The sequence below is a fragment of the Pestalotiopsis fici genome (genome assembly GCF_000516985.1).
Source record: "Pestalotiopsis fici W106-1 unplaced genomic scaffold PFICI_Scf_2, whole genome shotgun sequence".
NCBI lineage: Eukaryota > Fungi > Ascomycota > Sordariomycetes > Amphisphaeriales > Sporocadaceae > Pestalotiopsis > Pestalotiopsis fici.
In genome coordinates, this window is record NW_006917092.1 from 6,204,661 (window position 1) to 6,225,119 (window position 20,459).

Sequence of the window (20,459 nt, forward strand, 5' to 3'; positions counted from 1 at the left end):
TTGAGAAGTGCTGTTGCTACCACCAGACTTGGACTTACAGCTCAGCTTGCCCCAATTTCAACTGTCGGAAAACCTGCACTTTCCCCTCGAACGATTCGACTGAAGACAGCTTCGGCTCAAACTAGACTGGCCATGTCAACTTCCCCAGACACCGCCACGACGGCGACTACGACATCAGCGCCGCCTTGTCCCGAACAAGAGAAGTCGAAGACGACGCCGACATCCGATGACGATAAATCCGGGGAAGACAAGGCCGCTTCATTGCCGCCTCTGTCTGCTGCCGAATTCCGACAATACAATGCCATGGCCGACCACATGGACATGTTTCACAACCACTTTCGCTCGACGTGGAATCTGCTCTGGAGCGCATGCGAGTCTGGGAAGCGGCCGGCGGGCATGTCGCTGCGGGCGTTTATCAACCAGGGCCTGCAGTTTGTGCACCACCTAGAGATGCACCACGGGATCGAGGAGGCGCACATCTTCCCCGTGCTCGCCCGGCGCATGCCCGAGTTCAAGGCCGGCAAGGGCAACGGCGCCGCCGAGCTCCTTCGCCAGCACCGACAGATCCACAAGGGTATGGACGGGCTCGAGGAGTATCTCAAGGACGTTCAGGCCGGGCGCGAAGAGTTCAATCTCGCGCGTCTCCGTGAGCGCATGGAGAGCTGGTCGGATGTCCTGTGGACGCACCTTGATCAGGAGGTCAAGACACTTGGGGCAGAGAATATGAGAAAATACTGGACGCTTGAAGAGATGAAGCGAATGCCCATGTAAGAGTTTTTATGATTCGGATATTCGCGTGCAAATTAGAAGCCGGGAGGCAGTGCCAGTTATTTATCTAGTGATACCAAAGACTATTCCATTTGCATGACATAGAGTATTTTCAGGTAGAATCTCACTAACATGAGTGTATATGGCAATATTGGTATTTTTGGTTGTCTGCTGCAACTGTATATTACCATCAAGATCCCACGAATGGTTACTGTACCAGGTGAAGGCCCCAGCATATTAGCATCGTTTGTAGACAATGAAATAGCCATGTGGCTGCTTCCCAAAACAGACGGGGACATAGCACACGAACTTGTGGAACAAAAGTGATGGGACAATGCCATGGATGTAAAGCAATATTCTTTCTTGGTCCAGTAGCAGAAATCGAGCGCCCGTCCGAACGAAAAAGTTCGTTCGTAGTAATACTTTTCCTTGGCGAAATGAATCAATACGAAAAATGGAGGCAGAAGAGGACCCCGAAATGACCGCCCGCCTTGAGGGCTTCTTTCAAGGCTCTCGATATCGTATCGATGGTATTCTTGGTACGGGCACAAACGGAGCTGTATATAAAATTCATGGCCCAGCCGATGCGAGATTCCTGCTTAAAGTGGCCTTCGACGACCTAGGATTTGCCGAACCGTCCACGGAAACAAATGAAGATAGCTCGGGATCCAGCTCGAACAACAGCCTAAACGACACGGTGAAGTCGTTGGTAACAGAGAAGATGTGGCTAGAGGTACGTGTCCCACAGTAAAGAGAATGCATTGAAAATGTAGATGATGTACTGATGCGGAGTCATCTAATGGCTTGCAGAGATTGCGACATTGCCCTCACATAATAAACTTGATTGACCTTGTCGACGATCCATTGGCCTGGCAGCGTCCAGAGACCGCCCAAAATTTGCACGCTTGGATATTTATGGAATATGCTGTGAATGGCACTCTCAGGACTATCATGGACAAGGTCCTAGATGAAGATGGCGGTATACCATTTCCAAATCGGGTACTATGGAGATTGTTCATGTGCTGTAAGATTTCCCATCATCTTATGATTCATGGGGCTTCTTTTCCCCCTTCTTTTTCTTGGTCCTTTGTCTTTTTGGGCAGATCATAGTTTGTGCTTGTCTGACGAGCGAGACCAATAGTGATCCGGTCATGCATTGAAATGGCATATCACCACCACAATATAGATATAATTCGTACACCCCTTGAGGATCTCAAGGCGCTACAGCCCAGCCTTCTTGCGCATTGCGACTTTACGGATTACAATGCCGTCTTTGGAGAAATGGACGCCGGGCTTCAGCATCCCGAGCACAACATCACGCCATTAATCAAGCTTATTGACTTTGGCGAGGCGCGTGAGGTTGACGAAGAGGAAAAACAGAGACAGCTCAGAAACATTCCCGAAAGTCAAGACGCGGAGCAGATGAACGTATTTTCTATAGCTGAGGTAAGTTAACAATATTTTATTTACGCTCATGAAATATCATCTTTCAGAACAAGCTGACTCGTGGGCTTTACGTTCTCGTGAGCCTTAGCTCATGATGTCTCTTATACTTTTTGAAAGTTCTTACGATGAGGAAACAAAGTTCAGCTGGTTCAAGAACTCCACCGTAGAGGTGGCTGGGGACAAGTTCAAGTCTGCTTGCGGTCCACTCTGGCACCGGAGGAAGCGCCTGAAGAGGACATGCATGATTGATCAGGATCTACTCGACATGCTCTACCTGTGTCGCGCGGAAGAACTCGCAAAGAGGCCCAAGATCCTCGATCTCGCTATTCGCGTCCGCGAGTATGTGACTACCAGGGACCAGGCCTATTATGAAGGCAGAGAGAATGAGTCGGACGATGCCATTCGTAGTCGTATGATCAATCTCTTGGTCAACCCTGGCAACTACACTACCAATAACGCGGAAGCTATTCCACCGCCAGACGACAGCAACGTGACAGAATCGGCTATGGAAGAGTAGTCCCTCAATTGGCTGAAGCAGGCAAGCGGGTATTAGTTCTGGATCAAACTATAGATTTTGTTGTTGATAATCAGATATATCCATATGTAACAAACTGGAGAGGATGTTTCTGGGGTTTTCCATACCCTCTGCACTCCCGTGGGCCCCGCATATTGCAACGAGACATGATTGGCAGAGCCTGCAGGTGCTGAGCCTCATTGAAACTCGTGAAGCACATCTTGGTCCCTTGGTTACTTCAAACTTCTCAGCCACTCTTGCTTCCAAATATCATACGACGGTAACCATGCGCCTGCTTAAAGTTGGCTCGCAGGGAGAGCTGCTGTTTACTAAAGATCTTATTCACGGAAAGGACGAAATTCCTCCCTATGCCATCCTATCGCACACATGGGGCAGTGACCCCGATGATGAGGTGACTTTCAAAGACCTCAAGAAGCAGAGAGGCATACAGAAAGCAAGCTATGAGAAGATTTTGTTCTGTGCAGAACAGGCAAAATGCGACGACTTGAACCACTTCTGGGTCGACACTTGTTGCATCGACAAAACTAATGCAGTCGAACTCACGGAATCCATCAATTCCATGTTCCGGTGGTATCAGCAAGCCGAGAGGTGTTATGCGTTCCTTTCCGATGTATCATGCAGCCGTGAACAGGACAATCATTCATCACAGTTGGCCTGGCAGCAACAGTTCAAAAGCAGTAGATGGTTCACAAGGGGCTGGACGTTGCAAGAGCTGATTGCCCCTTCCGTTGTCCAGTTCTTCTCCTCAGACAAACGATTCCTCGGTGATAAGAATTCACTTCGACAAGAAATTCATGAGGTGACAGGAATTCCCATCGGTGCCCTATTACAAACCCCACTGTCGTCCTTTAGCGTGGATGAAAGAATCTCTTGGGCGACATCTCGAACGACGTCGAAGATGGAAGACAAGGCATACTCTTTGCTTGGCATCCTTTCTATATCTATGCCGGTTATATATGGTGAAGGCGAACGAGAAGCATTCAATCGACTTCGCATCGAAATTTCGAGGCGCTCGGTCTTGAAGATGGAATGCGATGAGGTCATCGGGCAGAGCCGAACCGGAATTCTCGGTCCCTCCATCCTGGCACAAGTTCTTGCCAGACTTCCTGTAGCTAAAGGGGCTGCTTTCGACTCCTATTCAAGCCAGCATGATCCTCTGTGCCATCCGGACACCCGAACAAAGGTGATACAAGATATCTCGGAGTGGGCTCGCGACACTCAATCAAAACCAATTTATTGGCTGAATGGGATGGCTGGGACCGGGAAATCGACTATATTACGCACTCTGGCCGACTTATTCTCAAGGAACCATCACTTGGGAGCCACGTTCTTTTTCAGGAGAGGTCAAAGCGACCGTACTGACATGGGGAAATTTTTCACCACGCTTGCCAGTCATCTAGCTCAGAATCTGCCCGGAATGGCTTTTCATATCAAAGCCGCTCTAGACGAAGATCCTGAAATCACATCAAAAGCTATGCGACAGCAGTTTGAAAGATTGATTCTTGATCCCTGTTCTGAACTCCCCGCCGATTTTAGTCCTGGTCGGACTAGCTTGGTCATCATTGACGCACTTGATGAATGTGAACGAGTGGAGGACGTTCGTGTCTTGATTCGTCTTCTGTCGACTATAAATTCATCTCGGGGACTCCGCCTCAAATTCTTCTTAACAAGCCGGCCGGAGTTACCTATCCGTTTGGGATTCAAAGCTGCTCATGGTACATATCAGACCCTTGTTCTGCATGACATTGACCATTCGGCTATCAAGAACGACATAGCCACATACTTGAAGCATGAACTTTGCGAAATTCGGAAACATTTCAACAAGAATGCTGATCAGGATGATCAATTATCAAGGGATTGGCCTCGCAGTTCAGATCTGGAGATCTTAGTACAAATGGCCATTCCACTGTTTATCTCTGCAGCAACAATCAGCCGATTTATTGCAGATGGACGAGTGGGAAGCCCTGACAACCAACTCAGAGAGGTATTGAAGCACCAAAGGCGAAGCCAAGAGTCTCATTTAGACACGGTATACCTTCCTGTTCTCCACCAGATGGTGACTGGCCTCAATCCGATGGCTCGCGAGCGGGTTTTAATTCGCTTTCACAAAGTAGTTGGATCAATTGTGACTCTTGCTAGCCCCTTGTCGCCAATTGCGCTGGCTGAACTCCTCTGTCTATCCTTATCTGAGATCACTACAGCACTCCAAACGCTACATTCAGTTCTCAATGTACCCTCTACGCATGATCAGGTTATACAGCCGCTGCATTCATCATTTCGTGACTTCTTAGTTAACGCTGAGAGGCGACGAGAGTCCTTCTGGATTGATGAAAAGGAAGTGAATCGACACCTCGCCACCCAGTGTCTGCGTGTCCTGAACACTTCCTTGAAGAATGATATAGCTAATGTCAGAGCTCCCGATGCCGAGGCATTCCCTACCCTGTCAGTGCGGCTATCATCCGAAGTACAGTATGCTTGTCGCTACTGGACATTGCATCTTTGCGAGTCTGCGTATATCGGCCGCGAAGAAGAGGCGATTTTGCGGGAATTCCTGTCTTCACACTTTCTCCAGTGGTTGGAGGCAATGAGCTGGATGCGCAGGTATTGGGAGAGTAGGCATATGTTTAGGGCGTTACGATCAGTCATCACGGTAAGAACTCATAAATATTTTCGATCCCAAAATGACTTTCTGACGCATACAAGTCACACAACTTCGAATGGACTGCCGATCTCGTAGAAGAATGTATCGAGTTCATCGAAGATATGGGACCAGGTATCGAAGTTGCACCTCTACAAGTCTACTCGTCTGCACTCGTATTTTCACCTTATAGGAGCATTCGCGAGTTATATCAGAAAGAGTGTCCAAGTTGGGTTGAGCTGAAACCTAGATCTTCAACCTACTGGAGTGAAGGGAAGAGTATTCTTGACAAGCACATACATGGAGTCCGCCTAATGGACTTTTCTTCAGATGGTATGCAACTAGCCTCGGTCGGATCCGATGATAGTATAGTCATCTGGTCAGTCGCCACAGGTCATCAGGTTGCGATACTCAATGACCCAATTCAAACGGTTTCGACCTATATGGTGAAGTTTTCGCCAGACGGCAAAGAAATAGCGCTGGCATCGGAAAAGGGAACCATAACTATCTGGTCAACCACGACAGGTTCACAGAAAGTACGGATTGAAGGACACGGACATTATATCAGCTCGATCGCCTTCTCACCCGATGGCGAAAAGATACTCTCAACGTCCTTGGACGAGAGCATAATCATTTGGTCAACCATGACGGGCGAACGCCAAGGCACAATTACAGGACTTGTGGATGTTGGCTCGGCTACGTTTTCATTAGACGGCAAGCGAGTAATGTTCAAATCGAGTCAAGTGACGCACATTTGGTTTTTTGAAACCAACAGCAAGTGTCCTCTGGTTCGTTCCGGACAGAAGCTTTCTGCATCGTACGAGGCCGACTTGCTCTCGAGTCAAGAGACAATCTATGCAATTCCTAGCCGGAGTGATTCTTCGAACGGCTTCTGTCTCGCCAGATTTCATCGAGATATAAAGTATAGTTGCTAAAGTATCAGTCAAGATCAACGTTAGATCACTCTCCATAGACGAAATGTCTTATGGATCCCAGCGATGTATAGGCCAGGTAAAGCAGTCATTTTTGGCAACCACATTGCTTTGGCGTCTTGGAGTGGTCGGATATCCATACTGGAAATTGCAGAAATACCACAGTATTACCGGCCTGCTGTGCAAAGGTCTAGGATCTTCGATTATCTTGGCCAAATTTGACTTGATCTCACTATCTTGCTTGTTTACTGAGAATAGGGTGGGAACGAAATGATGTTAGGTTCTTATATATCCAGAGCAGTTCATGTATGTCGAGAGTCACATTTCTTTCTGCAACAAGTATTCATCCTATTTTCAATTCATTTTACAATCAATGTTTCCCGCATTCAGCAAACGCACTGTTACATGTTTTTTATTGAAAAAGACCGGTGCTCATATTGTATCTCATGTGATTCTAATTGAAAGGTTCTCGGAATCATTGAGTTGGTGGAGGGCTACTGTGTCAAGGGTGGGGGGTCCGACAAGAATGGGGTTCCTAGCAAAGTATCTGCGATGATATCTTCCAATGGTTCATTCGGAGTTATCGGATCACCTTGTTTAGCGAACAATAGTGGGCAACTGAACCCACTCTTGGAAATAAGCATGATCTACTCAACTGTTTCCGTGCAAGGACAATACCTTATCGCTCTGCCGTGGCTAGGATATGTCGGACGGGGAGCCGAAGTCGCGATCTATAAATTTGATTGAGACCGCGAACCGGCAGTGTAGATCGCTGGCTCCCAGCTGTGCGCGAAATGTCTATAAATTGTACTGCCCTCTCGTAAATTCTAATCAATAGTATTCTAAGACTATTTATCACAAGTTGGAGCTGGCATCGCATTTATAGCCATGGCAGAGAAGGCAGAGAAATCTCCGATGGGTAGCAACGCCCTTGGCTCCTCCGACGGCGTCAGCATCGAAAATATAGTTGTAGACAAGGTGGCGGAACGAGGTTTTGGTAAGCCAAATGACTATCGGCACCGTATGACACGACTTGCTGACCTTGGTTCAGTGAAAAAGCTTGACTTTTACTTGCTTCCATTTTTGAGTTTGATGTATTTCTTTAACTCGGTTGATAGGGTAAGCTTGCTCAAGATCACAAAAGGCTTTTTGTCAAATGGTATAAGGTCTGACAAACTCTATAGAGCAATCTTGGGAATGCGCAGACGGATGAGCTTGGCAATGACCTTGGCTTTGTTGGAAACCAGTACTCATTACTTATCCTGCTCTTTTACATTCCGAACGGCCTCTGCGACTTGCCACTGAACATGTTGACTAAACGCTTCTCTGGCAAAGTCATGCTGCCGGGCTTAATGTTTGCCTGGGGAGCCATGGCGTTGTTCCAGAACGCCGCCAAGAACTTTGCTGGGTTGCTTGTGATTCGCTTGTTGCTGGGGTGAGTCTGATCAACTGCAGCATGAATGCATCCAGGTACAAGAAGCATCTCGTTGCTGACATTTACAAGTGCATTCGAAGCTGGTTTCTTTGCGGGAACAGTATTCTACCTTACACTGTTTTACACACGCGGTGAACTTGGCTTTCGTATCGCGCTATTCTTCGGGTCGGCTCTGCTGGGTAGCGCATTTAGTGGTCTTATCTCCTTTGGTGTTTTCCAAATCAAGAACACTTCGCTCCACGGATGGCAATGGCTTTTCATTATCGAAGGTAGGTGTATACATCATAAGCAACCTCCCTACATCCGTCGCAATCATCCATACTTACAGACATGCCCTCTAGGCGCTTTAACGGTCCTCATTGCCATTGTTGGCTACTTCTGGTTACCCGCATCTTCTTCCACTGCATGGTTTCTCACCGACCACGAGCGTGAAGTGGCTCGCCTGCGGTCACTCCGCGACGCTTCTGGCAAAGTAGACATTGAGTTCAGTATGCGAGAATGCTTCCAGCAGTGGAACGATTGGAAGTTTCCGCTGTGGTGCGTGATTGCATTCACATACCCGGTAGCGTTCGCCACGTGCGCCAATTTCTTGCCGATTGTGCTCCAGCGACTCGGGTACTCGACGGTTATGACGAACCTGCTTACCGTGCCGCCCAACTGTTGTGGCTTCATCGTGCTTCTCATTGTCACATACTGGTCCGACCGTCTTCGCGAGCGGACTTCATATCGTTTTCTCCCTCACTCTGTCTTTGGTCGGCCTCATTATCCTCGCCACGGTGGATGGGCTGACGCATCGCGGCGTCGCATACTTTGCTTGCTTCTTACTAGCTTCCGGCGCCTATATCCCAAGCTGTCTGGTCCAGTCTTGGCATAATAACAACAATCTCAATGAGAATTCACGCGCCGCCAATACCGGTTTCCTGGTCGGACTGGGTAATCTGGGAGGAATTCTGGCGGCAGCGACGTTTCGCACCGAGTATGCACCAAGATACGTACCATGTCTGATAGCCACGGCGTGCTGCAATGTCGTATGTATTGGCTTTACGTTATGGTTGGGTCTGTGGATGAAGCGTGAGAACAACCGGAGAGATGCACAAGCAGGAGCCGTGTTGCTTCCAGGAGACGTAGACACCAGGGAGCTGGAGAATGGCGAGGATGATGCAAAGTGGCGTTACTTTACGTGAGTACGGCCATTTTCAACATTTGAAGAGACCATTAGCGAGGGGGGTTGGACGAAAGCTAGTCACTCACTTGACTACCGGTGGCCCATCTTTCTTCTAGTATGTGATTAAGTAACCAGAGATGATGTGAATACCTTTCAGGTAGTTGCTGACAATAGAAACCTTCTAAAGACCACTTAAAATGTGGATGGGTAGCAGTCCTCATCGCAGCTATAAATACTCCCTCTGCAGCCGACCAATGTTCCCAAGACCTTGTCACATTTTACAACTCAAGATCCACTAGAAAACATATCATTAACGAACCTACAACACTTGTTTCCAACATCATGAACGACCCACGCTTCCCCGATGACATGAAGGAGAGTGAAGCTGTTGGCCATCCCGCCACCATGGCCAGAAACAGCACTGAGCGCCGAGTCTCTGAAGGAAAAGGCGGAATACACGGCCCGTCCATCGTGACCATATCTTCAGGTCACCAGGAGGTGTCCCGAGCCGCTGGTATACCTGGCGCCGTCCCTGACCCGAAAATGAAAGACTTGCCTCAGAGTAAGCGGGACCAATCGAACAATCAGCTTTCAAACCTATCAAAGCAGTGATGCAGATAGACATTATGAACGGAATCTGTAGTTCAGATACAATGTGCCAAAGGCAGTTCTGGAATGCAGTTGGGTCAGTACCTGTGCATACCTATGCATTACGTGCCTCGGTATTCTTGCAGACGCGAATAAGACCCGCCAGGGCCCTGAAGTTACTTCTATCGCAAGCTTTAGCTTCCAAGTGCTTCCATGTATGTTCCGATATGCTGCAACTTTTGTTACAGCCAACTTGGTGGGGGATCCTCCCTTGCTATATCCCATACACTGTCGACCAACTCGACCATGGCGGGGGAAAGTGCACCTGCCAAGCAAGACTTTAGATTGTCATCGATTTGTGACAGCGAGCTTCCACTCACGACTATGGCATCACCATATTGACCTGATAATGCCGAATGGTGCAAGAGCCAGCGCAAAGCAACCTCATGGCTCCGCATTCCAGCTTTCTCGGCCCCATCACACAACTTGAACGCCGCCTCGACGACCGCTCTTCGGTCGTAGAACTGTAAGGCCAGAGCCTTGTTGGTTGGTACTGGTACCTCACGGAAAACGACGAAGAAGAAGGTTCTTGATGGAAAACGATTGTCTAACTAGCTACGGGCCACGAGATTGATGATTATCAGGCTTGATGATCTCTCAGTCTAGTTGTGGCAATGTGTAGCAAAAGTTGATGAAAGAAGAGGGCGGAAAGCTACAGTGGCTGCGGGGGAAATTAGGTACTAGTACCTAGTGTGGTGCCTAGCACCTAACAAGAACCGTCGAAATATATTCCCAACTCTCCCCTGTTAGGAAAGTAGACGTATCAGCAATCCAAGTCTTCTTTGGGGATATTTTTATACCATAGGAAGGTGCTGTGACAACTCTTACGTCTTGTTTCCAACGACCACTTTGCTTCCTTGCTGCCGCATCGCCGGTCTGGGTACCACTGAACAGGCCTCCCGCAGCCGGAGAGTAGGCATAGTAGCTCAATTCCAGCTTACGTAGCAAAGGCAACAGTTCATCCTCTTCGCCTCCAGCCACAGCGTTGTAGTGACCTTGGTAGACCGAGGGTACGACCCAGTTCTCTCGGCGACAAACATGGACCATTTGCTTTACCTCTGCTGGCGCAAGATTGGAGAAGCCAAAATTGTCGAACTTTCCTGCCCGATGGGCATCATTCATTGCCTTGCACTGTTCCTCGAGAGGGGTCTGCCGATCAAATTCGTGCAGATAGTAGGTATTTGCCTTGTCTATGCCGAGCAGGTCGATTGAGGTGTTTACTTCTGCCAAGATTCGCTCCCTGTGCAGCGTAGGACTTGCATGGACCTTGCTGTCTATCATTGCCCATTCTTTGGCATTGGTTTGCCCCAACAAAGGTTCACATGATCCGGGGCGTTCGGGTGAGTACAGCCTGGCCGTATCGATATGCGTAAAGCCGTAGCTGCGGAACAAATCCAAGCAGGCTTGGGCTGCAGGGACTGTATAGAAATTCTTGACAAGTGCGTCATCTTGGGAGCCTATGCACCCAGTGCCGAGTATCACCTCGACCTCTAATGTTGTCCGTGTTATGTCGAATGTTTTGGTTGGATCTTCAGTCAGTCGTTGTAGGACTGACTGCGTGGAGAAAGACAACTAAGAAGAACTATGGAAATAATAAGGCCAATATTATAACCTGCTAAGCGGCTCTCAGATATGTAAATAACTGGTTTTATAATAGTTGAGGCAACAGATTGCGTGCCTGGGCTGGTAGTTTATAACTTTTCAGAACAAGACTACCTGCCATATCTACTCTACCACCACCGATGACCGCGTCCTTGGCATGTCTTCAACACACTGCTTTTTGCTACACATTATGCTTGCATTTCTAGACTCGGCGTGATAATGGTGTCCTTGAGTGTGATGGTCGGTAAGCAACTTGTAAGCCGCAGTCCAAACAAGAAAAAATGGCTCCGGACCCTAGTCATTTCTCCAAGCGGAAACATAAAGTAGCTCGTGATAGCATTGTGTCCGCCATGCTTGGCGTCAGATTTGCGCAAAGTCTGGTTGCTCAAAAGTCACCAACAGCATTTTGTGGTTGACTGTGGCCAAGAAAATGTCAATGCGCCAAATATGTGGTAAGATAATGATACATCGGCAATTGTTGAAGCTATCGAGTGGTTCTCGACCGAATCCATGAACGTCCCAGGTCTCACAACATTCAAGTAACGCCGATCATCCAAACGCAAGGTAGGTAAGTAGCGCATCATGAGAAGTAATGAGGATTTATTTTTGCAGTCACCAGTAGCATGGATCTGTGACAGATAAAAAACTACATATTCATTGGGTACGAGAGCCAATTTAGGACAACTGCCTCCTTGACATGGCAAGGAGCTAGATATCTTGGACCATCTCTTGAGCCCATTGTAGGGCATCATGAATGTGCCCAGGTGCGGATTGATCATAATGACAATGAATCAAGAACAGTGTGGAAAAGCATGGGCACATTGATGAAATCAAGACCATAGTCAATGCACGAATTCTTCGTAATATATGCGTCTTACACGTTTGTATCCGGATCGGGACCACCAGGCAATAAAAAACGACGATGTGTCACTGCATCGCCCGAGTGTTGTTTCAGTTGTTTAGTGTCTCTCTTCTCGGTTGAATGCTCGTGAGAGCTGCAAGGCGAGACAGCTGGATGCAAGGGCCAAGCTCGAAAATCACAAGGGGGATTAATCACAATATCGTAGTCTTCTAGAGGAGTGAACGATGCAATGCGTATTTCTTGGGACAAAATCAAGACAAAGCCGTGTTGATGATTGATAAGAGATTCAATGCTGCATTTAACAGGTCGGTACCGAAGCCATGTATCGAAAGAGCCAAAAATAGCTCAAATTTAACTTTTGGGGCATTCCAAACTCTTGGCTTCAGCCTCTTCCATATTAGTTAATGATATGCTTAATCAGATCATCAGCCCCTGATGGATCATATCATTTACGGGCCGCAGACCCACAGCGCCGCCGTTCTGTCTCTTCATGTCGCGTTCTTAATCAGCCTCCTTCCCAAGTTTGATTTTCTGTTCCTGTTCCGTGACAAAAACTGCATCATTAATAGTTCGCGATGAGCTACGGGCCAATATCCATGGACTCGCACAAAGAGGCGATGGCAAGGTCGCTTCCTTATCAAGCGGGCTTGGAGATAGCGCCTCAGTACCATGACCAAGACCCTCAGCATGTCCACCCCCAGTACACAGAGAATTTCCAGGGCCCACCGACCCCCCCTCTGATCAAACCAGAACAAAAGCCAGAGCGTACAATACTTGGCATGCGAAGGACAACATTTCTGCTTTCAGTGGCACTGGTCATAGTTATTATCGCAGCGGCTGTAGGGGGTGGGGTTGGCGGCTCCATGGCGGCCATGAACAAGAAAAGGTGAGCATAATCAGGGGTCCGCTGTTACAGAATGTCGCGCTGATTGAGTTTCCTTTGCCTGGTCAGCTCCGCATGTGACGACGGATATTCCGCTACGGCGACTGTCACCGCCACAGCAACCGTCACTGCAGCGGTAGTCTCCGGCGCGACTGGCACGTCGACTTCAGATGGTCTGGTTGTACCAACGGGTGTTGTGGCGCTGGATTGCCCATCGCTGACCGACGTGGATCAAATCATCACGCTGTCCGACTCTGTATCGACATTTAAACCAACATGCGGCACAAACTACTTTGGCGCGGATATTGTTTCTGTCATTTCGTACACATTTAATGATTGTCTTCGGGGTTGTGCGTCCATGAACTACTATTTGGGCAACACGACCTGTGCTGCCGTTTCTTTCGTTGCCAATCAAACTTATCAAATACCCCAGAATTACGGTAATTGCTTTCTCAAGACGAGCACTGGAAGAACGGATACAGGATTGGGCGACGGAATCGTAAGCGCATCTCTTACGTCTCATACAACTTAGACCTCCAGAGATCAGGGGATGGGCATTCCTAAGTAGGCATCCAAGAAAATGTCATAAACTAGGATCCATATAGAAACACTTGGAATGAATTGCTGTACCGAATTCAGCCTCATGGCTCCCAGCTCTAATAGGCCAATGAAGGGCTTCTTCTCGAGGCCAAGTACGCTGTTCTCCACGGCGGCGCAATTGTCACAGTAATCCAAATTTGAAAAACTTCAGCTCATAAGGCTTGCTACGTATGGAGCATGCAGTGATGTATGTGGTAGCGTACGAACCGGGAAGGCTATGAGCTGGGTTGGTTATAGCCGTACAAGGTCATGAAATATTGTTTCTATAGTATACCTAATCTCACAATTTGAATATTCATAGGAAATGAGATACACGTTACGGATTCTGAATGGATTGTCGATAGAGTGCCGGTAACCCTTAGTGTGAATCTCCTCTATGCTCAGCACCTTTCCGTGACCGTTGGGAGGGTGAGTGGACCTTCTCATTTTTTCAAATGCCGTCAGCAAGCTTTTCATGCTTTCCAACGAAAAAAGGAAAAGGGACTCATTATCCTCGTAGATGACATGTATTCAAGAAATGAACAAGCAGGAAGCATACATGCGTCTTGGGAAAGTTGGTGATTCACAATACTCGAAGGTGTTCGCTTGTAAAACGTTTGCTATCCTAACTTTTCAATCGGCAATTTGAAGAGTAACTGAATGTCTGCCATGGAAGAGTGATGCAAAAGCTGCGCAGAGATTACATACATATTCAGTGCCTCGGATAGTGCATATTCACTGACCTGATTGCCAGATGTCACGTCTGAATCAATCTCGATTGCGGTCGCTTCGCAGCAGACTTCAAGTGTTCCTTTTCTATATAAAACGCCATCGTAGAACAATATTTCTTTCTTTAAAAACACATTTCTACTCACCAGACTGTCCCTAAATAGAGAACAGAGCTTTTTATCGAACGCTGATTTCGTATCTTGCGCAAGAAATATCTCCCAACACACCACCCAACACACAACAACAATGTCGGACCTCGACGGCACAATGAGCAATTTACCAAATGTTTACCCTACCGAGGGGCCAATTGCCCCAAAGGCCATGAATTCCATGTGGTGGTTCTTCCGCAACAAGGGTGAGCTGGAGGCCTATCACTTGATACTGCAACAGATCTCGCATAATCTCAGGCATTTGGGAGAACTGGCGGCGATTGCTCAAAAGCGACTAAAGGAATGTTCACCCGCCGATCCAACAACCGAGGCCGTGGTCAAGGCAATCAGCATCGACGTGACCAAGGCAATGCAGATTGACCAATCGAAGTACGACAAGATGAGAGACATGGAATTGAGTGATTCCGGTAGCCAGCATTTCGAGGACCTTCCTCAGCACACCCGTGACGCATGGATCACTGAATACGTGATGGCACTGAGACACAGAGAAAACCTCGAAAAGTACACAGAGGAGTGGATGAAATGGCTTGTGCGTAAGCCTGTTTCTCACAGTACACCAAGGCCTCCGTCAAGGATGGATTACGCCGATGCCGAGGCTGCTTGCATGGCAAACTGGTCTGACGAGACCGAAGGAAAGATATTCGAGATGCTTAACGACAAGATTAATTCCAGTCAAAGTAAAGTGTGGAACCTATATAAAACTACCGGTCGTATCGAGTACAATCCGTCAGCCGGTAGAGAGGCTCGGGATTGGAGGCGCAGGATTGCCTCCATCTACAAGAGGGGGTTCTGGAAGATACGATACGGAGACGATGTCCAGAAGCAAACAAAGTTCAAAGATCTATCGACTGCAACTCAACGCAGATGGATAGAGGATTACATGACGGCAGACGCAATCGTCGACGAGGTTGACGGCATAGTGGGTGAGTGGCTCAACCTCACGCTGCAGCTGAATGGACCACCCCTCAGCCCGCCTCGTTGAACGAATCCGAAAGCAGGAACGACTTGATTGACTGATAGAAGGAGAGGCCATAGTTGGTGACCATTCGAGGCACATGGAACCATGTTAACAGTCAATTGATATCATGTTACCCACGATGACATTGTTCTGTTTCTGCGTGTTACTGCCACACTTGCATGCACAGACCTCATTTTACTCTCCAAATCTCCAAGACCTCCAAGACTGCCAAGTGCCAAAGGAATTTGCCATGACCAATTGTATTCAACAAAGGCACGTGAGGGCTCCCGACGGAGAAGCATGATAGTTTTGCAAATGATGTGATGATTTCCGACGGATCACAAAGGATCGCTGTGCTCGAACACGGCAATCTAAAGACAATTACAAAGTCGAGTCAGCCATCGTACGTTTCATGTTAAATTCGCGGCCGCTAAAATATGGCCCAAAAGATCGTGAACGGCGTTTCGTTCCTCGCAAAGGCTACTGAGAATCCATTCCGTCCCTCCTCATCGAGTACTTTGTACACTATCTATTACCTTACCCAACTACCGACCGTGCGTGCGGTTGCGGTTGGACCTGGATTTTGTCCATGACTCCATGTGGTTCCCCACATTGACTCGGCCAAAAGCCCAGGCCAAATTCCAGAATGTCTTTGCGTTGCAATCGGCACCGCAGATTGTCAGTGCTCATGTGGATGGATAGATGCAAAGATCAACATGGCCCATGACATGTCCGTCAATAGTCTGTTATCTTCCAGCTCGTGCAGCTCCGAAGCTCGTACGAAATGGTAAGCTGCAGCTGTTGCCAATGACATATGACATCGGAACCCCCCACGACCCGGTTGCCGCCGTCAGTAGGTAGGCAGTAGCTAGGTAGAGACGAATATGCACAACATGGCTCCGCGAACGGGGGGCCGGGTGCGGAAAACATGAATGACTTCAATTCCACTCCAGTGCATCACTAAATGCATCAGATTCAGGGACCAAGGACGAGGCATTCTCCCGATTAAGCAAGCAGAAAAGGTTCAGTCCCCTCACGTCAGGGCTAATAAGCTTTTTGCGACACCGTTCATCCTCGGCGGGAGTCCACTTTGGCCGTAGCCTTCGTATCGCTGACCATTGCAAATGGAGCTGGGCGGAATATGGATCCTCGCAACAAATAAAATATACTATTAGACTCGTAGATCCGTAGCCATAGCGGCCGCGTTTAGTCCAGGATATACTTTAGCGTGCGGACAACTGAGTTGCTGTGTGCTGACTTCGGGCGACGTCAAGACCCTCTTATCATACCTAGGTACATACCTGCAGGTAGTACCTTGCGGGATGTGGCTGGCTGATCAGAGCCTCTTTGCCATACTGAGGCCTCGCTTATAGCCATGTTACGTGTGTCTGCCGGTGGGTAGTAATGGTGTTTTGTGTGACGAAAAGGCATTGAGTTGCAGCATCGTGGAGGCAATGCAACGCTCCTTTTTACGACACACATGGGACATGAGATTCGTCCGAAAAGAAAATGATTTTTTAGAAAATAAAAGGAAAAAAGAATCCACACAGCCTAGAAGCCAGCTAGTCATCCAGCCCAAAGAGCCAACCAGCAACGCCCCTAGCGGAAGCTAATTGGCGAATCGGACGCCAAGATCCGAATTTGGCGTGCGCTCGGATCGCCTGTCATTGCACCTCTGGGCCTGAGAGCAATAAACCCGCCCGGGATTGTGATACAACTCGGCTACTGAACCGCGAGCCGTGCCCTGTATTGGCATGGCTGGTCTGTCTAGCTCCAGAGATCGTCTGAAATCATTCAATTGTTTCTTCTGCCCTCTTGGGCTCATGATCGTCCCAAGGTTGAAGTCCCTTACGTTGACATGCCGCAGGCGACGAGAGCCGGGACGATACGTATTACCCTTGGGTACCAATAAGCTTCAAACACTTCACGCCCTGAAAAAGAAGACCTGGTTTTACTATTCAAAAAATAGATGTGTTGAATTTCACAGGTATGTAATCCTTGGATCTACCGCGTAATGTCCGTTATCGTGGCCACGACAGACCAAGAACAGCGACGGTGACCGAGGCTTCACCTAGACGGACACCCGCCACGGGCTGCGGCCTGACGACTTGTCAGCACTGAGCAATCCACCCCGAACGTCTTCTATTTTCCCCTCTGAGCTCTCCCTGCATTTGCCCTTCACCTGTTTCAGAACCTCTGCAGCACAATGCATCTACGTGGGAGACCAGTTTTAGGGAGTCTGGGCTTTTTTTGCCCGCCCTAGTTAGAATCCGGGGGCAGAACACATCGGCGCACTGGCCGTAACCGGAATGGTCTTGGAAGTCTTACTGTGCTGCTCATGAGACGATGCAACCCACCCTACCATAGAAACTCGCCCACGGTCCTTGATACGGGCTCACGGAGTGTTCTGAGCAGCGCAAATGTCCGCTGCTCGAAGTCTCGAGTCTCCACTTGTTTTCTTTCCCAATTACTCCTTACTTGTCCAGTAGATCATCCATCTCTGGATCGTGGTTGTGATGGATACTGGAAAAGCTGGATAGACTGTGGGGCTCTGCTACGCTCGATGCTCGGGGGTCTTCCCTTGGCGACCCAAGGACGATCAGACCTAGGATGTTTGGTTACCTACCTTCTTATTCTTCCAAGGATATGAACAAGCTGTGTCCTCTCTCCAATGATCCGCAGTCATGGGGACCTTGCACTTTTCATTTTCTCCTTCTCTATAACTCTTATAGGCCTTCAATATGATCTGGCGGACGATAGGCTTCAGCTTCTTACTCGCTGCCATGTCGGCAGGCGGCGTACTCGGCCAGTCGGTGGCAGATATGATCTCTTCAGTGCCTGAATGTGCTGTAAGTAAATGCATGACAATATGCAGATCACATATGATGGAGGCTGACTGACAGTATTCGCTAGTTGCCATGTGTTGTCCAAGGTGTCTTGGGCGGTGGTTGCCCCATGACGGATGTCAAACTACTCGAGGACTGTGTGTGCACGAATAACACGCTGATGGCCGGCCTTTCGACTTGCGTTCAGACGTCCTGTGACTTTGCCGACCAGGTCACATCCGGCAATCTTCTCATGACCATGTGCGCCGCCTATCCCAAGGAATCCCGCGTCGGCGAGGTACGAACCGTGGCCATTGTGGCGCTGGCCTTGTCGTCAGCCGTGGTGACGGCCCGGTGCATTGCCCGAGTCCAAATGACCAAGAGACTATGGAGCGACGACTGGACCGCCATCTTTGCCACCATCATCCTGCTCGGCGGTGCTGGTCTGGAACTGGCGGCTTCGAACCTCGGCTTTGGTCTTCATTTCTGGGACGTGTACGTGAATAAGGCGACGCGGCTGCTGCAAATGTTCTACACCATTGAGATCTTCTACACGTGGGTCAAGCTGATCGCCAAGGCGTCCATCATCTTTCTGTACATGAGAGTCTTCACGGCTAGATGGTTTCGCCGAGCTTGCTATGGCTGTTTGGCATACTGCTGCATATCTCTTACCATCTTCACTTTCGTCATTGCATTCCAATGCTCGCCCGTCGAGGGTGTCTGGAACCGCTTCATCAGCAAAAAGTGCCTCGACGTCAACGCTATTGGATATGCGGGAGCGGTGCTCTCTGTAGTCGAGGACATTGTGCTTATTGTACTGCCAATGCCGGAACTCCGAAAACTGCAGATCAGTGGACGTAAGCGTATCGGTGTTGCGCTGATGTTTGTTCTGGCGTCGTTGTAAGTTGATTCCTAGACACCATTGAAGACCTTGAATACTAATCATTCATTCTTTAGTGCGACGGTCACGAGCATGATTCGCCTCAAATACTTGGTTCAATTCAGTACCACGTTGGATAGCACGTTTGACAATGTTGACGCTATTGTGTGGTCGACGATTGAGCTAACCTGCATCATCGTATGCGGTTCCTTACCACCACTGCGACCGTGGTTTGGAAAGCTCATCCCTTCCATCAATACCATCAAGTCCATCAGCAAGGCTGGGGCCCGCTCTAGGAGCAAGTCGAGCCCCTCGAATCCCAGGTCTGGAAATATGACGGACCAAAGCCAGTCGAGGACGTACTACCCAGAGGACAAGGAGCTGAGATCACCATCCAGCGATGAATACCCTTTGAAGCCGATGGATCACAAGAAGATCTGGAATGAGCCTTGACATTGTAGAAGAGCAAAATAGCTACATCTGAATAGACGATCGTAATGACAATCCTGGACCCCAAATCTTCCATCGTGACATGAATTTAGCCGCCGTGCTTTCGGCGCCTTTGTTCGCGTAGATGCTCGTCCCGGTGACGCTTCTTTTCCTCCATGACAACTTCGTACACCTCGGGGGCACTTTTTCGAAGAGCCCAGTTACGTCGGCGTCTGGCGGCTTTGATCTGACGAGCCGGATTGGGTTTAACGCCGTATCGGTTGAGCTCTACCTGTGGAGCCTGACTATTGTTAGCGAGAGACCAAATTACGACCTCATGACTGAGTATTGTCACTCACACTGGGGGTGGTGGCAGCGGCATGGTGCGCCTGAGGAGGGCTTGCGGTCTCAGGTAGCGAGGACTCGTGTCTCTCGACGTTCTCGTCGATGCCGTGGGAACATTCAAGGGCGAGGAAGGCCTAAAGGGATGTCAGTCGAACATGGTAAGCTCCTAGCGGGACTCTACCTTTGACCGGAGGTCTGCATTATGGGAAGAGCCATGATGGGTACTTACCGGTCCTGCGTCGATGCCGGGATCGTCAATGGCACTGTTGAGGGCTTGCTCCATTCGAGCCTCGGCCATGCGAGCCTCTGCGCGCTCGTAACTATCGTCAGCATCGATAATCCACTGACGCCTGACCTTGAGTCCGTCGCTCATCTGTTGCTCCGTCAAAAGGTTGCGATCCTTGGCATCTTGCATCAGTCGAGTAAAGTCCCGAGCTGCTCGCATAGTGGAATGAAGAGTCTTTTCCTGGTGTTCCAGATCTGCCTCCAATTGACGCATCGTGGGTTTATGACTGTTGAAAGGACGCGGGTTGCCCGTGTCAACGACTACGCAGTCATCCCACGGGCTTCGGTGAGTTGATTCCGATGGCATACTGGCGGTTGTTCGTAGAAGAAGGCCAGCCAGTAGTT

General features: G+C 48.9%; 9 protein-coding genes across 9 annotated transcripts; 7 read left to right on the plus strand and 2 right to left on the minus strand.

Annotated features, from left to right (window-relative positions):
• Positions 1-132: 132 nt before the first annotated feature.
• Positions 133-771, plus strand: PFICI_04056 (uncharacterized protein; the record flags this gene model as incomplete). Its single annotated transcript, XM_007832637.1, has 1 exon — positions 133-771. One exon carries the CDS (start codon positions 133-135, stop codon positions 769-771), a length of 639 nt encoding a protein of 212 aa, XP_007830828.1.
• Positions 772-2,308: 1,537 nt separating this feature from the next.
• PFICI_04057 (uncharacterized protein) lies at positions 2,309-2,731 on the plus strand (the record flags this gene model as incomplete). The annotated part of the gene is made up of 1 exon (XM_007832638.1): positions 2,309-2,731. One exon carries the CDS (start codon positions 2,309-2,311, stop codon positions 2,729-2,731), a length of 423 nt encoding a protein of 140 aa, XP_007830829.1.
• Positions 2,732-3,014: 283 nt separating this feature from the next.
• On the plus strand, positions 3,015-6,322 carry PFICI_04058 (uncharacterized protein; the record flags this gene model as incomplete). Its single annotated transcript, XM_007832639.1, has 2 exons — positions 3,015-5,399; positions 5,453-6,322. The coding sequence occupies 2 exons, from the start codon at positions 3,015-3,017 to the stop codon at positions 6,320-6,322; spliced, it is 3,255 nt and encodes a 1,084-aa protein (XP_007830830.1).
• An 885-nt stretch (positions 6,323-7,207) lies between these two features.
• On the plus strand, positions 7,208-9,531 carry PFICI_04059 (uncharacterized protein; the record flags this gene model as incomplete). Its single annotated transcript, XM_007832640.1, has 7 exons — positions 7,208-7,316; positions 7,371-7,438; positions 7,504-7,754; positions 7,824-8,023; positions 8,096-8,506; positions 8,583-8,934; positions 9,219-9,531. 7 exons carry the CDS (start codon positions 7,208-7,210, stop codon positions 9,529-9,531), a joined length of 1,704 nt encoding a protein of 567 aa, XP_007830831.1.
• A 735-nt stretch (positions 9,532-10,266) lies between these two features.
• PFICI_04060 (uncharacterized protein) lies at positions 10,267-10,848 on the minus strand (the record flags this gene model as incomplete). Its single annotated transcript, XM_007832641.1, has 2 exons — positions 10,267-10,310; positions 10,368-10,848. The coding sequence occupies 2 exons, from the start codon at positions 10,846-10,848 to the stop codon at positions 10,267-10,269; spliced, it is 525 nt and encodes a 174-aa protein (XP_007830832.1).
• A 1,758-nt stretch (positions 10,849-12,606) lies between these two features.
• On the plus strand, positions 12,607-13,446 carry PFICI_04061 (uncharacterized protein; the record flags this gene model as incomplete). Its single annotated transcript, XM_007832642.1, has 2 exons — positions 12,607-12,917; positions 12,984-13,446. The coding sequence occupies 2 exons, from the start codon at positions 12,607-12,609 to the stop codon at positions 13,444-13,446; spliced, it is 774 nt and encodes a 257-aa protein (XP_007830833.1).
• A 1,022-nt stretch (positions 13,447-14,468) lies between these two features.
• PFICI_04062 (uncharacterized protein) lies at positions 14,469-15,374 on the plus strand (the record flags this gene model as incomplete). The annotated part of the gene is made up of 1 exon (XM_007832643.1): positions 14,469-15,374. The coding sequence occupies one exon, from the start codon at positions 14,469-14,471 to the stop codon at positions 15,372-15,374; it is 906 nt and encodes a 301-aa protein (XP_007830834.1).
• A 2,717-nt stretch (positions 15,375-18,091) lies between these two features.
• On the plus strand, positions 18,092-19,508 carry PFICI_04063 (uncharacterized protein; the record flags this gene model as incomplete). Its single annotated transcript, XM_007832644.1, has 3 exons — positions 18,092-18,199; positions 18,264-19,075; positions 19,133-19,508. 3 exons carry the CDS (start codon positions 18,092-18,094, stop codon positions 19,506-19,508), a joined length of 1,296 nt encoding a protein of 431 aa, XP_007830835.1.
• An 85-nt stretch (positions 19,509-19,593) lies between these two features.
• On the minus strand, positions 19,594-20,421 carry PFICI_04064 (uncharacterized protein; the record flags this gene model as incomplete). Its single annotated transcript, XM_007832645.1, has 3 exons — positions 19,594-19,785; positions 19,844-19,963; positions 20,059-20,421. The coding sequence occupies 3 exons, from the start codon at positions 20,419-20,421 to the stop codon at positions 19,594-19,596; spliced, it is 675 nt and encodes a 224-aa protein (XP_007830836.1).
• Between the last annotated feature and the right edge of the window lie 38 nt (positions 20,422-20,459).